Here is a 27,063-nt window from a genome sequence, read left to right as displayed (position 1 = left end):
CCACCACATCTGAATTTATTTCCTCCACTCAAGTCTTGAGCCCCTCAAAGTCAGCCATGAGGGTTGGAATCAACTTCTTCCAAATTCCTGTTAGTATTTTGACCTCTTCCCACGAATCACAAATGTTCTTAATGTCTTTCAGAAGGGTGAATCCTTTCCAGAAGGTTTTCTTTTTTTTTTTAACATCTTTATTGGGGTATAATTGCTTTACAATGGTGTGTTAGTTTCCTCTTTATAACAAAGTGAATCAGCTATACATATACATATATCCCCATATCTCCTCCCTCTTGCGTCTAAGTCAGAAGGTTTTCAATTGACTTTGCCCAGATCCATCAGAGGAATCATTATCTATGGCAGATTTAGCCTTATGACATGTATCTTAAATAATAAGACTTGAAAGTTGAAGTTACTTCTTGATATGTGGGCTGTAGAATGGATGTTGTGTTAGCAGGTGTGAAAACAACATTAATCTTATTGTACATCTCCATCAGAGTTCTTGGGTGACCAGGTGTATTGTCACTGAGCAGTAATATTTGGAAAGGAATCTTTTTTTTCTGAGCAGTTGGTCTCAACAGTGGGCTTAAAATATTCAATAGACCACATTGTAAACAGATGTGCTCTCATACAGGCTTTCTTTTTCCATTTATAGAACATAGACAGAGTAGATTTAGCATAGGTCTTAAGGGCCCTAGGATTTTCAGAATGGTAAATGAGCATTGGCTTCAATTTATTTTTAATTTTATTATTTTTTTGCGTTACGTGGGCCTCTCACTGTTGTGGCCTCTCCCGTTGTGGAGCGCAGGCTCCAGATGCGGGGGCTCAGCGGCCATGGCTCATGGGCCTAGCTGCTCCGCAGCATGTGGGATCTTCCCAGACCGGGGCACGAACCCGTGTCCCCTGCATTGGCAGGTGTACTCTCAACCACTGCGCCACCAAGGAAGCCTTCAATTTATTTTTAATTAATTAATTAATTTTACAAAATTGAAGTATAGTTGATTTACAGTTGGCTTAAAGTCACCAGGTGCATTAGTTCCTAACAAGAGAGTCAGCCTGTCCTTTGAAGCTTTGAAGCCAGATGTCGACTTCTCCTCTCTATCTATGAAAGTCCTAGATGGCATAGTCTTCTAAAGTAGGACTGTTTTGTCTACACTCAAAATCTGTTCATTTAGCGCAGCTACTTTCATTAGCTATTTTAGTTAGATCTTCTGGATAGCTTGCTATAGCTTCTACATTAGCACTTGCTGCTTCATCTTGCACTTGTGTGTGTGTGTGTGTTGGTTTTCTAAATTTATCTATCTATCTATCTGTCTGTCTGTCTGTCTGTCTGTCTATCTGTCTGTCTGTCTGTCTTACTGGAATCTTAGTTCCCCGACCAGGGAACAAACCCGGGCCCCCTGTAGTGGGAGTGCAGAGTCCTAACCGCTGGACTGCCAGGGAATTCCCTCATCTTGCACTTTTATGTGATGGAGATAGAGTCTTTCCTTAAACCTCATGAACCAACCTCTGCTGGCTTCAAACTTTTCTTCTGCAGCTTTTTCACCTCCCTCTCAGCCTTCATAGAATTGAAGAGAGTTAGGGTCTTGCTTTGCATTAGGCTTTTGCTTAAGCAAATGTTGTGGTTCATTTGATCTTCTATCCAGACCACTAAAACTTTCTTCTTATCAGCGATAAGGCTGTTTCACTTTTTTAAAATCATTTATGTGTTCATTGGAGTTGCACTTTTAATTTCCTTCAAAAACTTTCCCCCTTGGGCTTCCCTGGTGGCGCAGTGGTTGAGAGTCTGCCTGCCGATGTAGGGGACATGGGTTCGTGCCCCGGTCTGGGAGGATCAGCTAGGCCCATGAGCCATAGCCACTGAGCCTGTGCTGTGCAATGGGAGAGGCCGCGGTGGTGAGAGGCCTGTACCACAAAAAAAAATAAAAATAAAAATAAAAAAATTTAAAAAAACACTTTTGCCTTGCATTCACAATGTGGCTAACTGTTTAGTGCAACAGGCCTAGATTTTAACCTATTTCGGCTTTTGACATGTCTTTCACTAAGCTTAATCATTTCTACATTTTGATTTAAAGTGAGAGATGTGTGATTCTTTCTTTCACTTGAACACTTAGAGGCCACTGTAGGGTTATTAATTGTCCTCATTTCAATACTGTGTCTTGGGGAACAGGGAGGCCCCAGGAGAGGGAGAGAGGTGGAGAATGGCGGTCTGTGGAGCCGTCAGAACACGTACAACATTCATCAAGTTCACTGTCTTATGTGGACATATTTCTTGATGCCCCAAAACAATTCATAGATCACCATAACAAATATAGTAATAAATAAGAATTTGAAATATTGTGAGAATTACTAAAATGAATTGCAGAGATATGAATTGAGCAAATGCTGTTGGAAAACAGTGAAGATAGACTTGTTCAACACAGAGTTGCAACAAATTTTCAATTAAAAAGAAAAGCAGGGCTTCCCTGGTGGCGCAGTGGTTGAAAGTCCGCCTGCCGATGCAGGGGACACGGGTTTGTGCCCTGGTCTGGGAAGATCCCACATGCTGCGGAGCGGCTGGGCCCGTGAGCCATGGTCGCTGAGCCTGCGCATCTGGAGCCTGTGCAAGAGGCCTGCGTACCACAGAAAAAAAAAAAAAAAAGAAAAGCAAGTCCGTTCTCTACGTCTGCATCTTTATGCCTGCCCTGCCACTAGGACACAGTGGGGGAAGGGGAAGCTGGGACAAAGCAAGAGAGTAGCATTGACATATATACACTACCAAATGTAAAATAAATAGCTAGTGGGAAGCTACTGCATAGCACAGGGAGATCAGCTAGATGCTTTGTGACCACCTAGAAGGGTGGGATAGAGAGGGTGGGAGAGAGGCTCAAGGCAAGGGGGGGATATGGGGATATATGTATACATATTGCTGATTCACTTTGTGGTACAGCAGAAACTCACACAACATTGTAAAGCAATTATACTCCAATAAAAATGTACAAAAAAAATCAGTATCTGTAAAACACAGTAAATTGAAGTGCAATAAAATGGGGTATACCTGTATAAAAATTTAGTTTAAGATAAAGTTGACCCTTGAAAGAAGCAGGAAGAGGAAGAATGATTCAATAAAAAAATCCTGAAAAAGTGTTTTAATTATTGAGAGGGAAAAAAGTTCAGTTCCTTACCTCATATGATTTAGCTCCCCTGCCCTCATCTGGGCCTGTTGCCTCTAATCCAGAGACTATGTGTTTTATTCATTTCAGGAGATAAATCTCCCATTCTACTGTTTCAAGAAGAAGCAATCTGAGAACCTGACTGATTTAGATTTTCAGTGAATGTTGTTGGATATTTGAATATTTCATTCCTTTTTATTGCTGAGTAGTATTCCATTGTATGAACATATCACAATTTTTTAAATTGATTTACCTGTTATTAGACATTTGGGTTATTTCAGTTTGGGGCTAGTATAAATAAAGCTGCTATGTATATTTCTGTATAAGTTTTTTGTATAGAAACATGCTGTCATTTCTGTTGACTAAATATCTAGAGTGGAATGACTGGATTGTATGGTAGTTCAGTGTTTGAGAGTTGTAGTTGATTTGCATCCCTGTCAACATTGGTATGTGAAGTATTCTTAATCAGCACCATTGTAATAGATATGAGTAGTATCTCATGATTTTAATTTGCATTTCTCTCAAGACAAATGATGTTGAGCACCTTTTCATGTCCTTACTTGCCATGTGTATATCTTCTTTGTTGAAGTATCTGTTCAAATCCTTTGCCCATTTATTTTTAAGGTCATTGATCTTTTTAACTATTATGGATCAAAGAATAGAAAAGAAAATGTGATTTGCAAAATTTTTTCTCCCACTCCCCATTTCCTTTTCATTCTCTTAACATTGTCTTTGAAGAGTAGAAGCTCATAATTTTGTTAAAGTCCAGTTTGTCAAATTTTCTTGTGTGGGTTGTGCTTTGGTATTATAATCTAGAAAATTTTTTTGCTTAATCCAAGGTCACAGAAATTTCCCTGTACATTTTCTTGTAGAAGTTTTATAGTTTTAGGTTTTGCTTTTAGATCTATTATTTATTTTTAAGTGAATTTTTGTATATGGTGTAGTGAGGATATATAGTTTTGTTTTGGATGTGGTATGGCCTAAGGATATCCATTTGTTCCAACACAATTTTTTGATAAGACTGTTCGTTCTTTAATGAATTGCTGTTGCATCTATGTCAAAATCCCTTGCATATATGTGTAGGTGGACTTTCTATTCCTCTATTCTCTTCAAATGATCTATCTTTAATACCATACAATGTCTTGTTTACTATAGTTTTATCACAGTCTTGAAATCAGATAGTGTAAGTATCCAACTTTGTTATTCTTTTCAGAGTTGCTTTGGCTATCCTAAGTCCTTTGTATTTCCAAATGAATTTTAGAATTAGTGAATTTCTACAAAAAAAGCTTGCTGGGATTCTGATTGCATTGTATTGAATCTAAAGATAAATCTGTGGAAAATTAACATCATAAAAATATTTAGTCTTCTGATTCATGAACTTGATATTATCTCACCAGTTGTTTAGGTCCTCTTTAACTTCTCACTGCAATATTTTGTAGTTTTTAGTGTACAACTTTGCACATATTTTGTCAAATTTATTCTTAAGTATTTAATATTTTTCTTGATATTGTAAATGATATTTAAAAAATTTTTGATTTCTGATTGTTCTTTGCTAGCATATAGAAATATAGTTGACTTTACCTATTGAGTTGTTTCTTGCAAACTTGCTAAACACACTTTTTTGTTGTGTTTTTTTTTTGGAGTAAGGTTTTCCTCTTTTTAAACATTTTATTTTTAAATAATTTTAGATTTATGGAAGTATTATGAAGAAAGGTCAGAGTTCCCTATATTTTTTTACACAGCTTCCCCTAATTAAACACAATTTTAATTTTAGTAGCTATTTTTATAGATTTCATAGGATTTTTTTACGTACATGACTATGTTGTCTTCAAGTAAAGATAGATTTTCTTCTTTCCTTACAATCTGGATGTCTTTTATTTCTTTTTCTTGTCACTGCATTTCTAGCCACTACATTGGCTAAAATTTCAGGTACGAAAACATTTTTTTGACTGCGTACATTATAGTTGTTGGTGGTACATGACAAGGTAGGGCTCTCTGAGCCCCTCCCATTCTTTTTTTTGTTTTGTTTTGTTTTGTTTTGCGGTACGCGGGCCTCTCACTGCTGTGGCCTCTCCTGTTGCAGAGCACAGACTCCGGACACGCCGGCTCAGTGGCCATGGCTCACGGGCCCAGCTGCTCCGCGGCATGTGGGATCCTCCTGGACCGGGACACGAACCCATGTCCCCTGCATTGGCAGGTGGACTCTCAACCACTGCGCCGCCAGGGAAGAACCCCTCCCATTCTTTAAGTGGTCTGGGATTGAAACTGTATTGAGAATGGGAGATTCTCAGTGTGTTGGGGGATTGAGTTGGGGCAAGGACTCCCCAGCAGCTGAGCATATCTCTATTCCTCTCATGTTCTTGCTGTGGCTGGTAGCCCAGAGGGCTTTTACTCCTTGGAGGCCATGTGGATCATCAGTCCACTGCCCTATTACTGTAGCCAAATTCATGGTCCTACCAGGAAATGAGCTTGACATAGTGGTTATTGAGGGCAATGCAAACCACGGTATCAAGGGTGGAAGAGTGAGTGTCACTGGTAAAATTGCAGGAGACAGCAAGATTTTCAGTGTAGCCCAGGATGCTCTTTAGTGGGCCCTCTGATGCCTGCTTCACCACCTTTTTGGTGTCATTATATTTGCAACTTTCTCCAGATGGCAAGTCAGATCTATGACATCATACTGTTGGTGGAGACACAGAAGGCCATGCCAGTATGCTTCCTGTTCACCTCAGGGATGACCTTGCCAAGACTCTTGGCAGTGCTAGTAGATGCCAAAATGATGTTTTGAGAAACCCTGTGGCTGTCACTGTATAGTTTCCCAGAGGGGCCATCAATTTTCAGTCTTCTGGGTGGCAGTGATGGCATTGACTGTGGTCATGAGTCCCTCTACAATGCCAAAGTTGTCATAGTTACCTTGGCCAGGGGCACCAAGCAGTTGATGGTGCAGGAGGCATTGCTGACAATCTTGAGGGAGTTGACATACTTCTCATGGTTTATGCCCATCACAAACATGGGGGTTTCAGCAAAAGGGGCAGAGATGATGACCCTTTTGGCTCTACCCTTAAAGCGAACCTTAGCTTACTCCAAGGTAGTGAAGACATGAGTGGACTCCACCATGTATTCAGCAGCAGCATTACCCCGTTTGACATTGGCAGGATCTCATTACTGGAAGATGGAGATGGACTTTTCATTGATGACAAGCTTCCCAGTTTCAACCTTGACTGTGCCATCAAACTTGCCATGGGTAGAATCACATTGAAACATGTAGACCATGAAGTTGAGGTCTATGAAGGGTCATTGACAGCAATGTTTTTCAATTTTTTCAGAGTTAAAAGCAGCCCTGGTGACCAGATATCTGATACAGACAAATCCATTTACTCCAATCTTCACTATCATGTCTTAGGGATGCAGCTGGCACTGCACAGGAAAATCAGCTGTCTGTTGAATGAAGAGAAGCAGAGAGCCTCCAGAAACATGTTGAGTAGAAGTGGGAAACAGACGTAACTTGCCCTGTTCTTGATCTTAAGGGGAATGCATTCAGTCTTTCATCATTAAGATTATGTTAGCTATAAGTTTTTTGTAGATGTCTTTTATAGGTTGATGAAGTTTCCTTCTATTCCCAGTTTACTAACAGTTTTTATTAGGAATTGATGTTGGAGCTTGGCAAGTACTATTTCCATATCTGTTGAGATAATAATGATTTTTCTGTTTTAGTTTGTTAATATAGTAATTTATGAATGTTAAAACAAATTTGCATTCCCGAAATAAACTCCATTTCATCATGGTGTAGTATTCTTTTCATATATTGTTGTATTCAACTTGCTAGAATTTTGCTGAGAATTTTTGCTTCTGTATTCATGAGTGATATATTGATCTGTAGTTCCTTCTTGTCATATGTCTTTGGTGTCATAGAATATTACGCAGTATTTGTGCCTCTTCAATATTTTGTAATGATTTTTGTAGAATTGATATTATTTCTTCCTTAAATATCTGGCATACTTCCCCATTGAAGCCACCTGGATCTGGACAGTTTTTTTTTTTTTTTTTGGTGGAGAATGTTTTGTAACCACAAGTTCAAGTTCAGTTTCCTTAATAGATGTAGGGCTATTCAGGTTATCCTATTTTTAAAAATGAGTTTTGGTGGTTTGTGTTTTTCAAGAAACTTGCCCATTTCATATGTTTTTAAATTTATTGGTATAAAGTTATTAAAAATATTCTCTTACTGTTCATATTTTTAGACTATGCAGTGATAATACCAATCTGCTCCTGATTTGGTAATTTGTATCTTCTATTTTTATCCTTATCAGTTTGCCCATAGATTTTTAAATTTTATAGAGTATTTTAAAGAATCACTTTTTGATTTCATTGATTGTCTCTATTGTTATCCTGTTTTCTTTTTCATTGGTTTCCTTTCTTCTGCTTACTTTGGGGTTAATATGCTCTTCTTTTCCTGTTTCTTAAAGTGGAAGCTGAGGTCATCAATGTGGGACCTTTCTCTGATCTATCACTGTCATTTTAATACTATAAAATTTTCTTTAGGTACTACTTTAGTTGCATCCCCCAATTTTTGATATTTTGTGTTTTCTTTCTCTTTCAGTTGTAAATACATTCCAAAACCTTTTTGATATTTTCTTTGACTTATGTGTTATTCAGTTTCTAATATTTGTGGATATTAAAGATACCTATTGGTGAACGATTTTTTTTAACATCTTTATTGGAGTATAATTGCTTTACAATGGTGTGTTAGTTTCTGCTTTACAACAAAGTAAATCAGTTATACATATACATATGTTTCCATATCTCTTCCCTCTTGCATCTCCCTCCCTCCCACGCTCCCTATCCCACCCCTCTAGGTGGTCACAAACCACCTAGCTGATCTCCCTGTGCCATGCGGCTGCTTCCCACTAGCTATCCACCCTATGTTTGGTAGTGTATATATTTCCATGCCACTCTCTCATTTCGTCACAGCTTACCCTTGCCCCTCCCCATATCCTCAAGTCCATGCTCTAGTAGGTCTGTGTTTTATTCCCATCCTACCCCTAGTCTCTTCATGACACTTTTTTCCCTTAGATTCCATATATATGTGCTAGCATATGGTATTTGTTTTTCTTCTTCTGACTTACTTCACTCTGTATGACAGACTCCAGGTCCATCCACCTCACTACAAATAACTCAGTTTCATTTCTTTTTATGGCTAAGTAATATTCCACTGTACATATATGCCAAATCTTATTTATCCATTCATCTTTCGATGGATACTTAGGTTGCTTCCATGTCCTGGCTATTGTAAGTAGAGCTGCAATGAACATTTTGGTACATGACTCTTTTTGAATTATGGTTTTCTCAGGGTATATGCCCAGTAGTGGGATTGCTGGGTCCTATGGTAGTTCTATTTTTAGTTTTTTAAGGAACCTCCATACTGTTCTCCATAGTGGCTATATCAATTTACGTTGCCACCAGCAGGGCAAGAGGGTTCCCTTTTCTTCACACCCTCTCCAGCATTTACAGTTTGTAGATTTTTTTGATGATGGCCATTCTGACAGGTGTGAGGTGATACCTCATTGTAGTTTTGATTTGCATTTCTCTAATGATTAATGATGTTGAGCAATCTTTCATGTGTTTGTGGCAATCTGTATATCTTATTTGGAGAAATGTCTGTCTAGGTTTTCTGCCCAGTTTTGGATTGGGTTGTTTTTTTTATATTGAGCTGCATGAGCTGCTTGTATATTTTAGAGATTAATCCTCTGTCAGTTGCTTCATTTGCAAATATTTTCTCGCATTCTGAGGGTTTTCTTTTTGTTCTGTTTATGGTTTCCATTGCTTTGCAAAAGCTTTTAAGTTTCATTAGATCCCATTTGTTTATTTTTGTTTTTATTTCCATTTCTTTAGGAGGTGGGTCAGAAAGGATCTTGCTGTGATTTATGTCATAGCATGTTCTGCCTATGTTTTCCTCTAAGAGTTTGATAGTGTCTGGCCTTGCATTTAGGTCTTAATCCATTTTGAGTTTATTTTTGTGTATGGTGTTAGGGAGTGTTCTAATTTCATTCTTTTACATGTAGCTTTCCAGTTTTCCCAGGACCACTTATTGAAGAGGCTGTCTTTTCTCCATTGTATATTCTTGCCTCCTTTGTCAAAAATAAGGTGACCATAGGTGTGTTTATCTCTGGGTTTTCTGTCCTGTTCCATTGATCTGTATTTCTGTTTATGTGCCAATACCATACTGTCTTGACTATTGTAACTTTGTAGTATAGTCTGAAGTCAGGGAGCCTCATTCCTCCAGCTCCATTTTTCTTTCTCAAGATTGCTTTGGCTATTCGGGGTCTTTTGTGTTTCCATACATATTGTGCAATTTTTTGTTCTAGTTTTGTGAAGAATGCCATTGGTAGTTTGATAGGGTTTGCATTGAATCTGTAGATTGCTTTGGGTAGTATAGTCATTTTCACAGTGTTGATTCTTCCAATCCAAGAACATGGTATATCTCTCCATCTGTTGATATCATCTTTAATTTCTTTCATCAGTGTCTTATAATTTTCTGCATACAGGTCTTTTGTCTCCTTGGGTAGGTTTATTCCTAGTTATTTTATTCTTTCTGTCGCAGTGGTCAATGGGAGTGTTTCCTTAATTTCTCTTTCAGATTTTTCATCATTAGTGGATAGGAATGCCAGAGATTTCTGTGCATTAATTTTGTATCCTACTACTTTACCAAATTCACTGATTAGCTCTTGTAGTTTTCTGGTAACATCTTTAGGCTTCTCTATGTATAGTATCATGTCATCTGCAAACAGTAACAGTTTTACTTCTTCTTTTCCAGTTTGGATTCCTTTTATTTCTTTTTTTTTCTCTGATTGCCGTGTCTAGGAATTCAAAACTATGTTGAATAATAGTGGTGAGAGTGGACATCCTTGTCTTCTTCCTGATCTTAGAGGAAATGGTTTCAGTTTTTCACCATTGAGAATGATTTTGGCTGTGTGTTTCTCATGTATGACCTTTATTATTTTGAGGTAAGTTCCCTATGTGCCTACTTTCTGGAGGGTTTTTATCATAAGTAGGTGCTGAATTTTGTCGAAAGCTTTTTCTGCATTTATTGAGATCATCATATGGATTTCTCCTTCAATTTGTTAATATAGTTTATCACATTGGTTGATTTGCATATATTGAAGAATCCTTGCATTCCTGAGATAAACCCTATTGGATCATGGTGTATGATCCTTTTAATGTGCTGTTGGATTCTGTTTGCTAGTATTTTGTTGAGGATTTTTGCATCTGTGTTCATCAGTGATATTGGTCTGTAGTTTTCCTTTTTGTGCCATCTTTGATTTTGATATCAGGGTGTTGGTGGCCTCGTAGAATGAGTTTGGGAGTGTTCCTCCCTCTGCTATATTTTGCAAGAGTTTGAGAAGGATAGGTGTTAGCTCTTCTGTAAATGTTGGATAGAATTCACCTGTGAAGCCATCTGGTCCTGGCCTTTTGTTTGTTGGAAGATTTTTAATCACATTAAAAATTTCTGTGCTGGTGTGTGGTCTGTTTATATTTTCTGCTTCTTCCTGGTTCATTCTTGGAAGGTTGTTGTTTTCTAAGAATTTGTCCATTTCTTCCAGGTTGTCCATTTTAGTGGCATATATTTGCTTGTAGTAATCTCTTATGATCCTTTGTATTTCTGCAGTGTCAGTTGTTACTTCTCATTTTTCATTTCTAATTAAGCTGATTTGAGTTTTCTCTTTTTTCTTGATGAGTCTGGCTAATGGTTTATCAATTTTGTGTATCTTCACAGAGGACCAGCTTTTAGTTTTTTTGATCTTTACTATTGTTTTCTTCATTTATTTTTCATTTATTTCTAATGTGGTCTTTGTGATTTCTTTCCTTTTGCTAACTTTGTGGGGTTTTTTGTTCTTCCTTCTCTAGTTGCTTTAGGTGTAAGGTTAGGTTTTTTATTTGAGACGTTTCTTGTTTCTTGAGGATTGTATTGCTATAAACTTCCATCTTAGAAGTGCTTTTGCTGCATCCCATAGGTCTTGGGTTGTCCTGTTTTCATTGTCATTTTTTCTAGGTATTTTTCGATTTCATCTTTGATTTCTTCAGTGATCTCTTGGTTATTAAGTAGTGTATTGTTTAGCCTCCACGTGTTTGTGTTTTTAGAGACTTTTTCCTGTAATTGATATGTAGTCTCATAGCACTGTGGTCAGAAAAGATGCTTAAAATGATTTCAGTTTTGTTAAATTTACCAAGGCTTGATTTGTGACCCAAGATATGATCTATCCTGCAGAATGTTCCATGAGCACTTGAGAAGAAAGTGTATTCTGTTGTTTTTGGATGGAATGTCCTATAGATATCAATTAAGTCCGTCTTGTTTAAAATGTCATTTAAATCTTGTGTTTTCTCATTTATTTTCATTTTGGATTATCTGTCCATTGGTGGCAGTGGGGTGTTAAAAGTCCCCTACTGTGATTGTGTTACTGTCGATTTCCCCTTTTATGGTTGTTAGCATTTGCCTTATGTATTGAGGTGCTCCTATGTTGGGTGCATAAATATTTACAATTGTTATATCTTCTTCATGGATCGATCCCTTGATCATTATGTAGTGTCCTTCTTTGTCTCTTGTAATGGTCTTTATTTTAAAGTCTATTTTGTCTGATATGAGACTTGCTACTCCAGATTTCTTCTGATTTTCATTTACATGGAATATCTTTTTCCATCCCCTCACTTTCAGTCTGTATGTGTCCCTAGATCTGAAGTGGGTCTCTCATAGCATATATATGGGTCTTGTTTTTGTATCCATTCAGCCAGTCTATATCTTTTGGTTGGAGCATTTAATCCATTTACATTTAGGATAATTATCTATATGTATGTTCCTATTACCATTTTCTTAATTTGGGGGGGTTTGTTATTATAGATCTTTTCTTTCTCTCTTGCTTCCTCCCTAGAGGAGTTCCTTTAGCATTAGTTGTAAAGCTGGTTTGATGGTGCTGAAATCTCTTAACTTTTACTTGTCTGTAAAGGTTTTAATTTCTCTGTTGAAGCTGAATGCAATCTTTGCTGTGTAGAGTAATCTTGGTTGTCGGTTTTTCCCTTTCATCACTTTAAGTATGTACTGCCACTCCCTTCTGGTTTGCAGAGTTTCTGCTGAAAGATCAGCTGTTAACCTTATGGGGATTCCCTTGTATATTAATTGTTGTTTTTCCCTTGCTGCTTTTAATATATTTTCTTTGTATTTAATTTCTGATAGTCTGATTAATATGTGTCTTGGCATGTTTCTCCTTGGTTTTGTCCTGTATGGGACTCTCTGTGCTACCTGTACTTGTTTGACTCTTTCCTTTACCATATTAGGGAAGTGTTCAACTATAAAATCTTCAAATATTTTCTCAGTTCCCTTCTTTTCCTCTCCTTCTGGGACCCCTATAATTGGAATGTTGGTGTGTTTAATGTTGTCCCAGAGGTCTCTGAGAGTGTCCTCCATTCTTTTCCTTCTTTTTTCTTTATTCTGCTCTGCAGTAGTTATTTCCACTATTTTATCTTCCAGGTCGCTTGTCCTTTCTTCTGCCTCAGTTATTCTGCTATTGATTCCTTCTACAGAATTTTTAATTTCAGTTATTGTGTTGTTCATCATTGTTTGTTTGCTCTTTAGTTCTTCTAGGTCCTTGTTAAGCATTCTTGTATTTTCTCCATTCTTTTTCCAAGAATTTGGATCATCTTTACTATCATTATTCTGAATTCTTTTCCAGGTAGACTGCCTACTTCCTCTTCATTTGTTTCTTCTGGTGGGTTTTTACCTTGCTCTTTCATCTGCTGTGTGTTTCTGTGTCTTCTCATTTTGCTTTACTTGCTGTGTTTGGGGTCTCCTTTTCGCAGGCTGCAGGTCCCTAGTTCCCATAGTTTTTGGTGTCTGCCCCCAGTGGCTAAGGTTGGTTCAGTGTGTTGTGTAGGTCTCCTGATGGAGGGGACTAGTGCCTGTGTTCTGGTGGATGAGGCTGGATCTTGTCTTTCTGGTGGGTAGGACTGCATCTGGTTATGTGGTTTTGAGTGTCTGTGACCTTATGATTTTAGGCAGCCTCTCTGCTCATGGGTGGGAGTGTGTTCCTGTCTTGCTAGTTGTTTGGCATGGGGTTTCCAGCACTGTGGCTTGCTGGTAGTTGCGTGGAGCTGGTTCTTAGCCTTGAGATGGAGATCTCTGGGAGAGCTTTCACCATTTGATATTACGTGGAGCCAGGAGGTCTCTGGTGGACCAATGTCCTAAACTCAGCTCTCCCACATCAGAGGCCCAGCCCTGACACCTAGCCAGAGCATGATGACCCTGTCAGCCACATGGCTCAGAATAAAAATGAGAAAAAAAGAAGAAAAATAAAATAAAATAAAGTTATTAAAATTAAAAAAAGTATTGAAAATTAAAAAAATTAAAAAGTAATAAAAAAAGAAAAGGAAGAAAAAAATGGACAGACAAAACCTAGTCCAAATGGTAAAAGCAAAGCCATACAGACAAAATCATACAAAGAACCATACACATACATGCTCAGAAAAAGAGAAAAAGGAAAAAAAAATCTATATATTAGAAAAAAAAAGAGAGAGAGCAACCAAATCAATAAACAAATCTACCAATTATAATAAAGTCTAAATACTAATGTAAAATAAACATAAAACCAGAAACAAATTAAATGCAGAAAGTAAACCGCAAGTCTACAGTTGCTCCCAAAGTCTACTGTGTCAATTTTTGGATGATTAGTTGTCTATTCAGGTAATCCTCAGATACAGGGTACATCAAGTTGATTTTGGAGATATAATCTGGTGCTGCTGAAGGTGCTGGGAGAAATTTCTTTTTCTCTTCTTTGTTCGTACTGCTCCTGGGGTTCAGGATTTGGCCCTGCCTCTGTGTGTTGGTCACCTGAGGGCGTCTGTTCTTCACTCAGACAGGATGGGGTTAAAGTAACAGCTGATTAGGGTGCTCTGGCTTTCTCATTTGGGGGGGTGGGAGGGGTATGGAATGTGGGGCAAACCTGCAGTGGCAGAAGCTGGTGTGACATTGCAACAGCCTTACGCGTGCCATGTGTTCTCCTGGGGAAGTTGTCCCTGGATCACAGGACCCTGGCAGTGGCGGCCTGCACAGACTCTTGGGAGTGGAGGTGTGGATAGTGACTTGTGCTTCACACAGCCTTCTTGGTGGCTGCTGCAGCCTTAGCCTCTCACGCCTGTCTCTGGTGTCCACGCTGATAGCCACTGCTCGTGCCTGTCTCTGGAGCTCATTTAGGCAGTGCTCTGAATCCCCTCTCCTCGCACACCCCAAAACAGTGTTCTCTTGCCTCTTCGGCGGCTAGCTGTGGTGCAATAGTCCACTTCAGGCTGTGTTCACGCAGCCAACCCCAGTCCTCTCCCTGGGATCTGACCTCCAAAGCTTGAGCCTCAGCTCCCAGCCCCCACCCGCCCCAGGTGGTGGGGGCAGACAAGCCTCTCAGGCTGGTGAGTGCTGGTCGGTACCAATCCTGTGTGCGGGAATCTCTCCATTTTCCCCTCTGCATCCCTGTTGCTGCACTCTCCTCCATGGCTCTGAAGCTTCCACATGCCGCCCAGCCCCTGTCTCCACCAGTGAAGGGGCTTCCTAGTGTGTGGAAACTTTTCCTCCTTCACAGCTCCCTCCCAGAGGGACAGGTCCCATCCCTAATTCTTTTGTCTCTGTTTTCTTTTGCCCTCCCCAGGTACATGGGGGAGTTTCTTGCCTTTTGGGAAGTCTGAGGTCTTCTACCAGCATTCAGTAGGTGTTCTGTATGGGTTGTTCCACATGTAGATGTATTTCTGATGTATTTGTGTGGAGGAAGGTGATCTCCACATCTTAGTCCTCTGGCATCTTGAACGTCTCCCCTCTGAATCTTGTAGATTTATTGAGATTTATGATCCATGATATGGGATATATTGGTAAATGTGTTGTGTTCACTTGAAAAGAATATGTGTTCAGGTATTATTGGGTAAGTGTTCTATAAATGTCAGTTAGGTCAAGTTGGTTGGTAGTGTTATTCAATTCATGTATACCCTTAATGATTTTCTGTTTACTTGTTCTATCAATTATTGAGAGAGACGTATTGAAATCTCCAAGTGTCAGTGGGTAGGTCTATTTATCTTTGTAGTTGTATCATTTTTTTGCTTCATGTATTTTGACGTTCTGTTGTTAGAGACAAAAAACATTTAGGATCCCCATATTCTTCTGATAAATTGACATCTTTGTCATTCTGAAATGATTTTCTTTTCCCTTGTAATATTCTTAGCTTCAAAATCTGGTTTGTCCAATGTTAATATAGTTATTAAGCTTATTTTGATTAGTGTTAGTATGATTTTTCTGTCCTTTACTTTTTTTCTATTTGTATCTCTATACTTAAAGTGAATTTCTTTTAGTAAGTATATAGTTGTGTCTTACTTTCTTTAATCCAGTCTGATGATTTTTCTTTTTTAATTGGGGTGATCAGACTATTGATAGTTAATGTAATTATTGATATGGTTATGGTTAAATCTGTCATCTAACAATTTTTCTTTGTATTTGTCTTACCTATTCTTTGTTCCTCTTTTCTGATTTTTTTTTTTTCTTTTGCCCCTTTTAGATTTTTTTTAAATGATGTCATAGATTATTTTAAATAAGTACATTCCATTGTTTTAACACTTCTTTTTTACCCGTGGCTTATTTATTCATTAAAAATAATCCTTTATTTGATTTTAAAATTTATATAATTTAGCACACATTTATTAAATAGCTGTTGTATTCAGTACTTAGAGAAAGAGCTATTGGAATAGGTGAATCTTGATCGGGGCTTTGGAGGAATGGTAAGGTATGATTGGTTAGAGAATCTATTGTAGGTTAGTAGAAGGGCATGATTAAAGGCACAGAGGTGGAAATTAATAGAGCAAGATGGGTGAGCTAGCAGGAGGAACAAAAGTATAAAAATTTTAAGAATGTAATAGGAGATTGAAAATGCTTCAAGGATTGATAAAAAAAAGATTGGTAAAAGCCTAACAATCTTAATGAAACTGTAAAACATATGCACATTTTATAACTTTATTTGTTTAACTGTCACTTTTTTTATTCTCAGGAAGTAAGCTACCATTAAAGAAAAACCACTGAATTGAAATAAGGTTAAGATCAAAATAATGTTAAATCCTTACAACTGACTAATTATATTTGGTCATTAATTTCCTCAAGACCTTTTTTTAAAAAAATTGTATTTTATTTATTTATTTATGGCTGTGTTGGGTCTTTGTTTCTATGCGAGGGCTTTCTCTAGTTGAGGTGAGTGGGGGCCACTCTTGATCAAGGTGTGCAGGCCTCTCACTGTCGTGGCCTCTCTTGTTGCCGAGCACAAGCTCCAGATGTGCAGGTTCAGTAGTGTGGCTCACAGGCCTAGTTGCTCCACGGCACGTGGGACCTTCCCAGACCAGGGCTCGAACCCATGTCCCCTGCATTGGCAGGCAGATTCTCAACCACTGTGCCACCAGGGAAGCCCAAGACCATTTTTATTACCAAATAAATTGTTTAACTTTTATGTAACTTGATTGTTTTTTGGTTTTTTTTTTTAACAGTTTCCTGTTTTAAATTGTATAATGCTCTGTCTTGATTTTATTTACTCTTGGACAACTCTCAATGTCCTTCATATAACCTTTTTCCTGTGCTGGACCCTCCAGTATTGTTAATATCCATGGTTCTATTGTCTGTACCATATTTTTCTTCTTTCTTTCTTTTTTTCCCTCACGATATACTTTCATATAGTTCTCTGACAGTTTCAATGAGGGCTGGGAGGTTTTCAGATTTTAAGCTGCCTTGAACTTGGGACTGTCTACACAAGTCAGTTTTGATTTTTTTTTTTTAACCAGGGATTGATAGATTTTAATTAATATCAACCTTTGAGAAAAGGTTTCACCTTGCCCCCATATTCAAAGTATCTACTGAGGTATTTGAGTCTGATGGCCTCCCTCTTAAAGAGTCTGATATCAGGCACTCCCTTGGTTTTACCTCCTATTTAATAATAATTTATTCTAACAATTTGTCGAACTATGTTCTAACAAATATAACAGATGCTAGTACTATGTTCAACTACTGCCATAAGAGCTTTGTAGGTATTGATTCATTTGGTTCTCACAACATTATAAGGTAGTACTATTATTATCATCTCTATTTTTCAGACGAGGAATTGAATTTCAGAGAGGTTAAACACTTCATGCAGGGCTACCCCCAACAAGTAATGGAGCCAGGTTTTTGAACTCAGGTAGTCTAACTTCAGGGCCATGCTTCTAACTAGATATTTTTATAATCTTCTGGAGATCCTTACTTTTATGTAAGTATGTCAGATACTTAAAATTCAGTGTCTCCAAACCTGAAGTCATTGTTTGCTTTCCATCTGCATTGTCTTCCCCAAGGAAATTGGCTTCTCTTTTCACATCTTAGTTAATGTTGTCATTTTCCTTTTGGTGATTTAGGCATTAAATTTGAATCATTCTGTGCTACTACCTTCTCCTTCCTTCAATTGATCTCTGCATCTTATTGATTTGTCCTTTTAATAACTTGAAAAAGTACATTCTGCTCATTTTCATTGTCTCAACTTAGTTAAAGTCAGTTGTGATATCTCATTTGGAATAGCTATTCATTCTCTTAGAGATGCTTGTGTGCTCTCTGGTACCTTGATTATCTTAGCACTCTGTAATTGTTAGTTTATGTGTCTGTCTTCTCCATTAGACTCTGTTCTCATAAAGAAGGACCGTGAATTATGATTTTGTACTCTCTGTGCCTAGCTTAATATGTGACATACAACCGGTGTACAATAAATATTTTGTGAGTACATGAATTAGTTTGTCATTAGATGTTAGTTTTGATGGCTTTGATAAAGTTTGTTTTTGTTTTGTTTTTTATTTTGGTCTACATTTGGAAAAGTGTCTTTCATTGCCTAATTTTTCCAAAAGCTGTACATAGTTTCTGTAATTGTAGTGATCAAGGATAAAATGGATTCTTTAATGTAGTTACATGTTATCTTCAGAATATATTGTATAGTAAAATAACTTCAAAACTGTTAGAATCTTTTCATGGTTTGTGATAGTCCAAATCTTTAATTATATTTTCAAGAATGAAATATGTATTATATTCTCTTAGTAGCAATGGAACAGAAAGAAGTGTTTATATTCTTTACATATGCAAAAGTATAATTTATATAAACCACTGCCATCTCAGAATGAGTGTGTTAAAAGGGAGTAGGCAGGTGTCATAAATTTTTATTCTTGGTAAGGAATATAATAGTTGAATGTTAATTGCATCCAATATTTAAGTAATGACAGATGGATGATAGGGAATTTTTGGGTCTAAATTTAATGCATGGCAGTGGACCTGCATTTACTAATTTCTGAAGGTAGCTATATTCCCTAATAATTTCCCTGAATCAAATAAATGAAGATATTGTTCTGAGGGGAATGCACGAAAGGTGGCAGTTGTTTTCTACATGAGTAAAATTTTCATATGCAACATGCTGCTGACTGTGGGACTATCAGGCTTCTTTTTGTTTTTCAAAGCACAATTCTGCTTAACTGTTAACTCTGTGCTTGTGCTTTATTTGCAGCATCTGGCGAGGCCCCAATGTGAACTGCACAGACAGTTCGGGTTACACTGCTTTACACCATGCAGCCTTAAATGGACATAAGTAAGTGCCACTTATTTGGACTGGAATCTTTTTGTATTTAGTTACATGTGATGAAGTTAATTATGTCTGATGGTGCCTGTCTCATGTTGCCATGAGTCCCCTGGGCTTAGATGAACTTGGAGAGGCACCAGGTGTTCAATACCTGGCAAGTTGAAAGTGGTAGGAATGTTGCTGAGATGATTATGTGCAGAGTGTAAGTCAAGTCAAATATCACACAGGGAAAATGCAAGAAGTGACAGAACCATGTTAGTCGTGTGTACCTTTGGTGAGGGAATGGGATACATCACTTAATGACACCTCCCTACTTTTTTGGGTGTCTTCACCAAATATGGGATTATTCACTAGGAGTGAACTCTTCAATAGTTTTGCCGTTATAAGCCACAGGCACTTACATGAACCACTTCAAAATCCTCAAACTAAGCTAAAATGCTTTGTCTTTGCATTCTTGGATGGTCTTTCAGGTTTTAAACTTCTTTAACCTGTTTTTCAGAAGGAAAGTGACCCTGTTCATGTGTCTCCCCTCCTATCTGTTTTTCCTTTGCTTTAATAATTCAAGTTAGTCTTTTCAGATCTGGATCATTTCATTTCATTTCAGTTTTATTAGATGTGGTAATTACTGCCTTAAAAGTGCTAGTTACCTTTTACTTTCACACTTAACATTTCTTTCATTCTGTGAATTGAGACACAAGGGACTTAGTTATACTTGATCACATTTTAAGGCCTTAAAGCTCTCATGGACGAAACATCATTTTTGTCATTATTTATCATTATGACATTTTTATCTAACTTATTGCATAAATTGAACATTTTATTCTGTTTGAAGAATCATCCAGATTATATAAAATACCACGAACTGAATGTTTCATCACTTAGATTTTTAGTATTGGAATTCCCAAATTACATTTCTTTTCATCCAGTCCTGATTCTTTATTATATCAACTTATACCATCTAACTTAGAACGTTTTATTTTGCCAAGTATTTTTCAGCTATATGCTATCCTTCTGTAGAGTGGAAAGTGTGTTCAGATCCCTAACATCTGAATCTTTTAAAGGAATTACTATTTATTCTTTTTTGTACCTGAGTCATCAGGAGTTAAATCTATTAAATAAGCCAAAGCTGGCTTCTTTGGCCATCTTAGTTGTAGATTTAGGGTGGTACCATATTTCTTAGTTCCAATGGGGAAGACAAACTATCAAATCTAATGGACAGAAGATCTTGAGCTTGACCATTTGAGCTATACAACTTTTCTTGTTCTATCTCAGCTTGGCATTATAAGTATTTCTCAAAATAATATTGTCCCCAAATGGACATATCCCTTCTTGATTTTCAGTGAAGTTTTTAGTAAACGTTATTGGTTTATACATGACATCCTGTGAAGTTCTAACCATTGAGATCTATTTATCTGAGGCCTCTTGCATAATTCTTAGTTTTTAATGGCAGTGTACAAAGTGAGGATAATTTGGGTGATTGAATAGTAATCATTAAGATTATCATAAAGAGATGAGGATTTGACTGTATATCTTTTAAGATCTCTTTAATTGCAGATGTTCTCTGAGAATTATATATCTCTGCTTTGCTTTTATTTAAAGGTCTCATTTATCTTTTCTTTTAAACTCTTTCTAGAAAGATTTTACTTAATGTCATTCTGTAGGTATTGGAAAAAAGCAGGAAAATTCTAATCCCATCTCTCCCTCCCTGCTAGTTATGTGACCTTGAGCCATTTCATTAACCTATTTAGGCCTCAGTTCAGTGTACTGAATACAGTGGCTGGATATTTTTTGTTGTTACTTCCAATTATAACATTTTATGATACACTGTTTTATTATTGTTTGCAGCTCAGTTATGTACTATGATGTTACAATTCTGAAATTTGGATTTTCATCTAGAGTATAAGATTTCTTGATTTTAAATTATTTAAGTTACCAAGGACTTTTAAGATTAGAGATCATTTATTCTACCCTGCCCTCCTCACTTCTTTCATTTTATAAATGGAGAAACAAGACCATTCTGGATAAGTGACTTAGTGGCCACTTAGTTATTAAGGTGGGGCTGTTTTTAGGTCTAAGTGTTCTAGTTCCAAGTGTATGCTTTTACCAGTACTTCACATTATATCCCCTCTGTGGCTGTATGCACATCAGTTTTCTAAATTCTTGTTGGTTTTTCTCTGTCACATTATGTATTTCTTGTTCCCGTTATCAACAAGTAGTCTGTTCTCATGGAACGCTGATTTAAATATTGGCATAAGAAAAGATATTTGACGGATAAAAAAGTGTCATAGAATATACCTCAGAGCCAGAGGAGAATGGTTTTTCTTTTCTTTGTCTTTTCTCTTCTCACTTAGCATAGATAATGGACTATTGTGTTGTATTCTTCCCAAGCAAAAGACATTTTTTTAATGTCATAGACATTCTTCTATGTCAGCATAGAAACACATCATTTCTATCTTTATTCCTGCTGCTGTTGTATCCATCAGCTCTAGGTTGTTTTCATAAGCATTACGATTTCTAGGCTGAAGTTAATGGAATTATAGAGCTGGAAGAAATATTACAGGGTCCTATAGTTTATTCTTTTGCTTTGGGCACACGGTTTCCCCCTCCCTCCAATATATAATCTATGGCCTTGTGACTTCCCTGGTGGTCCAGTGGCTAAGACTCTGCACTCCCAATTCAGGGGGCCTGGGTTCGATCCCTGGTCAGGGAACTAGATCCCACATGCTGCAACTAAGATCTAGCATGCCTCAACTAAAGATCCTGCGTGCCACAACTAAAAGATCCCACATGCTGCAACTGAAGGTCCTGCATGCTGCAACGAAAGTCCCATGTGCCACAACTAAGACCCAGTGCAGAAATTAAAAAAAAAAAACAACTATGGCCTTCATACTACAAATTAAGCCTGTATCCTCTTTATTTTGTATGTTTTATTGGGAGTTCTTGTTTATCACTGGTAGTTAATCCACAAGTGGAGCAGCATTTTATACCTGAAATACATTATTTCATATTGAACAATTCATCTCCACTTAGCCAAACCAGGACACAATAGAAAATGTAATGTACTCTTGGTGATTTCTGAGTCATTTATAATTACAGAGTAGAAAATTTTTACCTTCAAATGACAGAAAAAACATGGTCAGTAGAACAAATTTAACTAGCAATGTTTATAAATAAATTATTTCAATAGATAGGCTAGAGATTTTTCTCTTTTTCAAAATATGGAGTATTCATTGTCTCGCTCACATATTTCTACTGTAAATTTGATTCACTTAATTCTCTTCTGAATAGCAATTAGCCAGCTTTCCTCCCTCCTTCCCTCCTTCCCTCACTCCTTCCCTTACTCCCTCCTTTCTTTTCTTCCTTCTTCATGCCTTTCTTCTTTCCCTCTCTTCCTCTGTCCTTCTTTCTTCTTTCCCTTCCCCCCTTTTAACTAATAATCTTATCATTCCCTGTAAGATTTTACTAAGCCTGTATATTCATGTTTCATTTCAATTCTCCTTCTTTTAGCAACTTGCTCCTTTTAAGTTCCATCTCATTAAACTATATTGGGTACATTGTAATTCTTGGCTACTGTTTTGGAAAATGTCAGTACTAAATTGTTATTGTATCTTTGAAATACATATGTTATTTGATATGTGCAGGGTTAAAATATTTTCTATTCTCACTTCTCATTCTTTAAATATTTTAATGCTTGAATCCTAGACTCCATTATCTATAATCCAAATTGATCTCGAATTGGATCTAGAATCCACATAGTAAGCTATCTGCTGCACTTTTGATTTGCTCAGAGTAGGCTTTCTAACGAAAGAAGAGTACTTCCTCTAAAAATTTGTATAATCTAGTCCATGAAATTGCCCTTTGAGTTACCTACAAATATCTTTGGTTGATTGCTTCTTTCTTGGATAAGGATATTAACTAGTTAAACTTTGGCTTTATTCACTCTATATGGAAATCTCTGAGAGTGAATTCAGTATATAAAGGAGCTCCAGTTAGAAAATGGAGTGTATTGTCCTAAAGGCTTTTGACCATGTTGAAAACATTTGCAACTTTATTTTCATTAAGGAGAAGTAAAATCTTCAAGAAAGTATGAAATCAAGAGGGCCTTCATGAATTTGAGAATTTCATTAGTTTGTTAATATTACATCCATATGAAGATGATTTGCATTTATTTCAAAATTCTTTGCATTACCAACAAACACAGGAGGATGGAACAAAATAAATGTCTTTGGTTAATTATAGGGAAACTTGCTGTTGAGGTAAAGAAATTTGAGTGTTGAATCTTCCCAATTAATTTAATTTTGCTCAGAACATATACTGAACTTCTTAAAAGACATTTCTTATTAATCAGAAGTATTATTTATATCTGTCAGAAAATGAAACAACTTAAACATAGTAGCAAAAATCAATACTTTTAGAATTCCTGTTTTTACCTGAACTTACATATATTAGCCTCAAGCTACAAAATGTTGCAGTGATTTAAGTTGGATTATTATTAAATTTAATTTGATATTTTTGTTTTGTTCCTGGGAAATGGAATTATTTTAGTGTTTTGGAACATTTCTTATTTATCAAATGCTGTTAAGAAAGAATGCCACTTTATCTTTAAGATATGGGGATTACTTCTTTGCTTGCTATTCTGTAGACAGTGTTCATTAATATAACTTAATATTTCATGCCAGGTAACCAGGTATGTTCAAAATACTCATTTCTGGTTACCTCTGGAAGATATAAGATGCAACTTAAATAAAAATTTTAAAATAGGTGTTAACTAGGCTTATTATAGTGATCAGTTTGCAGAATATACATATGTCAGATCATTATGTTGTACACTTGAAACGCAAGTCATGTTATATGTCAATTATATCTCAAAAACAAAACAAAAAAACCCTTGATCTGGTGGGATCCTGTATTAACTTCTCTTCTTGTTTAGACATTAAAGAAAGTACCTGAAATTTAATTTGCTCTTGATGAGCCTGGATGAAAAAGGCCAGTATAATACATATTGCTTGTCATATACAAGGAATATACAATCATAAGAAATTAATGACACTATATTGATTAATATTTTGCTTAAGATTCAGTAAGACTAACAGGCACTTTTTTTTTTTTTTTGCGGTACACGGGCCGCTCACTGTTGTGGCCTCTCCCGTTGTGGAGCACAGGCTCTGGACACACAGGCTCAGCGGCCGTGGCTCACGGGCCCAGCCGCTCCGCGGCATGTGGGATCTTCCCGGACCGGGGCACAAACCCGTGTCTCCTTCATCGGCAGGTGGACCCTCAACCACTGCGCCACCAGGGAAGCCCAACTGGCACTTATTTGATCAAAGATATAACTTTATATTTCACAGATATGTTTTCACATTAGAAATCTGAGCTCAGCCAGTTTATTAGCTGGTATCTCTGAACAAGATGAAAGGCTCAACTTAAATAAACATTTTAAAATAAATTTAAAAATAAATTTAATAAGATATTTATTTAATAAAATGAATGAACTTTTAAAAAACTGAAATAAAAATAATAGTATTTATTTAGGAGCTTGGTGTTCACCAAAGATAATTTCATAAACATGCAGGTTTTTCTTTTCTGATTTAGATATTAGATGATGGACAATACAAAAATGATCAGTGTTAGTCAGTTTTTTCACTATATCATACATCTTCCTGATAGATAAAGAATGAATGCATATCACATACATTATTAGAAAATTTCAACAAAAATTGAGCCAAATAACAAATGAAATTCTGAATGGTTTGAGTGAGAGTCAACGAAAATAGTATTGATGATCCCATCAAACTTTTCTTTACTCCTAGAAAGGAAATGCTTTTAGAAATTTCAGACTTTTTTTTTTTTCTGCTTAGGATTTGAGGGATGAAATTAAAACCCTTCACATAATTGTCTTTCTTGCTATATGAATTTGGAGAAGGCTGTTTTTCTGTAGGATAAATTCTACTTGTTACATCCAGGTATTTAACTGTGCTTCCTTTGGTATTATTTTAACTTTTATTTAAATGCTGATATATTTCAGTAAAAAAAAAGATCACTAGAATTGTTCAATCTTGCAGCAAACTGCTTTAAGAATAGTTTTTGATTGTATACAGTTTTATAGTCATTTTCGTTTCTCATTTGATTCACACCACAACTATTTGAGACCGGCAACAATATGTAATCTCTAAATTCTATTTTAACAATATCTGAAAGAGGGACAGAGGTTATTTGAATTGTCCAAGGTAGCCAAGTTAGTAAGTACTAGTAGAAAGTTGGGACTTCAAACCAGATCTTCTGGTTCTCAACTGCTTTTGTTATTCATAAGTATTGAATTCTTTTTGCCACTTTGTAAGTTATTTATCTCAAAATGGATGACCCTATATAACAACTTTTATGTGGCAGAGAGGTGAGAAGAAGCATAGAAACTGGACAAACTTCAGGTTTTCTTCTGATTTTCAGACTGTTTTTGCCAAAGGTGATTTGAAGGAAGCATTTTTACTTTTAAAGGATTTTATTTTTATTTGGGGCAAGAACTAATATTTGTATAGTGTTTTACTGTTTATTGAGTGGCTTCTCTTTTATGTTCTCGTTTACTATTCTTACCAGTCTTGAGCAATAGGCACTATTATTATTATTTATATTATTTTCTACAGGAAAGAAAAAGAAAAATGAGACTAAATAATACTCTAGGGGTCATATCATTAGGTAGTTTGCATAGCTGGGACTTTAAATTCAAATCATTTAAATTCAAAGCTTATAAAATAATACTGATTTTAGAAAAGAGATGTTAAAATGAGGTTTGTTTTTATTTTCTCTGAAATCTTATCATTAGAAACTGCGTCAGTGATAGAATTTGTCTCATAAATGAATTTCCCTCTTAAAATCATTTCTTAGCCTTGGAGGAGGAAGATGAAAGAGTGCACAAGTATAAACACCACACATTCATAATATGTTCTGTGCCATGGCTAAAAGTTATTAAATTTTTTTTTCAACCTTGGGCTTATACTGCAGGTTCTCTTTCCTACTGTGCTGCTTTCTCTTTTATATGTATCTTCAATCCCTTATTCCATTTCTCTGTAGGAATGATGTGTAAACTCCCTAAATGTCCCTTGGTAGTACGATAACTTTTTTTTGTAAACAGGGAGTTTGCTTGCATCTCAACTCTTCCTTCAGACTAAATCTCAGATACAGGTTATCTGGAAATACTCCCTTTTTGAAAAAGATGAGAGGAGGTATTCTTTTAAGTTATTTGACTAAATTTGTTCAGTTACTAAAATTAGATAAATTTTGCTGAAATGAATTCTATTATGTAGTTTTATGGTTAGTCAGTGCTCTGTGTGTGTATGGTGGTGGCTTGTTCCAGGTAAGTAAAATAGCCAAATGTTGAAGAGGCAAACTCTTAAACCCAATTGTATTTCTCAGTACCTTGAATGATTACTCTAAATTGCCAGCCAGTATCTAGTATACTTTTATAATTATCTGTTTAATAAATGCTGCATTGTTCAGCATATTTTCTTTTCTGTTGTATTCTTTTGGTTTTTCTACTTCTTAGGGACATAGTTCTCAAACTGCTTCAATATGAGGCATCAACAAATGTAGCAGACAACAAAGGTTATTTTCCTATTCACCTGGCTGCCTGGAAAGGAGATGTGGAAATTGTGAAGATTCTTATTCATCATGGACCATCGCATTCCAGAGTCAACGAACAGGTGCACTTGACAAATATTTGCTCATGCTATGATTTTTCGAGAGTTTTGCGGCGCCAAAGACACATTGAAAAATCTATTATTTCTATCTTTACCCTGCCAAAGACCTTTCTACTGCTGAATTTCCTAAAGGAGAAAGTTGAAAACTTCTTTGGCATTTGTATATGGTACATTGGCACTAAGTTGGACATTTGTAAAGATATTTGTTAACAAGAAAATCCCACATAAAGGAAGTAGCTGTAGTATTTTTGCCTGCTTTACGTAAGCATCCATTTTATATTTATTGAATATTTAGAAATAGAACAGAATTCACATTTGTAATGTGAATTAGTTTTTCTTAATAAAATTTTAAATGCTAAAATGGTGACAACTATCATTTGCATAATGCTTTACCATTTACATAGCACTTTCACATTAAGTACAATTTTGTGAATTAAAATGCAAAATACAATGTATGCAGTTGCTAGTCACATATTAAATTTAAAATTTCCTGTATGTATAGAGATGATATCTACACATATATATATATAATATCTATATCTACACACACACACACACACACACACACACACACACACACACACACAC

At 36.4% G+C, this 27,063-nt stretch overlaps 1 protein-coding gene and 1 pseudogene across 1 annotated transcript in view; one reads left to right on the top strand and one right to left on the bottom strand.

Moving 5' to 3' along the window:
- The window catches only part of ANKS1B (ankyrin repeat and sterile alpha motif domain containing 1B), a 1,077,938-nt gene that overhangs the window by 167,821 nt on the left and 883,054 nt on the right, over window positions 1–27,063 (top strand). Inside the window, exons 2-3 of the mRNA XM_067009945.1 lie at window positions 18,713–18,793; window positions 26,322–26,478. Of these exons, the coding sequence (XP_066866046.1) occupies window positions 18,713–18,793; window positions 26,322–26,478 (238 nt within the window). The remainder of the gene's footprint in view (window positions 1–18,712; window positions 18,794–26,321; window positions 26,479–27,063) is intronic.
- Window positions 5,535–6,599, bottom strand: LOC131767017 (glyceraldehyde-3-phosphate dehydrogenase-like; annotated as a pseudogene).

Source organism: Kogia breviceps, chromosome 12 (genome assembly GCF_026419965.1).
Source record: "Kogia breviceps isolate mKogBre1 chromosome 12, mKogBre1 haplotype 1, whole genome shotgun sequence".
Taxonomy (NCBI): Eukaryota; Metazoa; Chordata; class Mammalia; order Artiodactyla; family Physeteridae; genus Kogia; species Kogia breviceps.
This window is presented reverse-complemented; position numbering and strand designations above follow the sequence as displayed.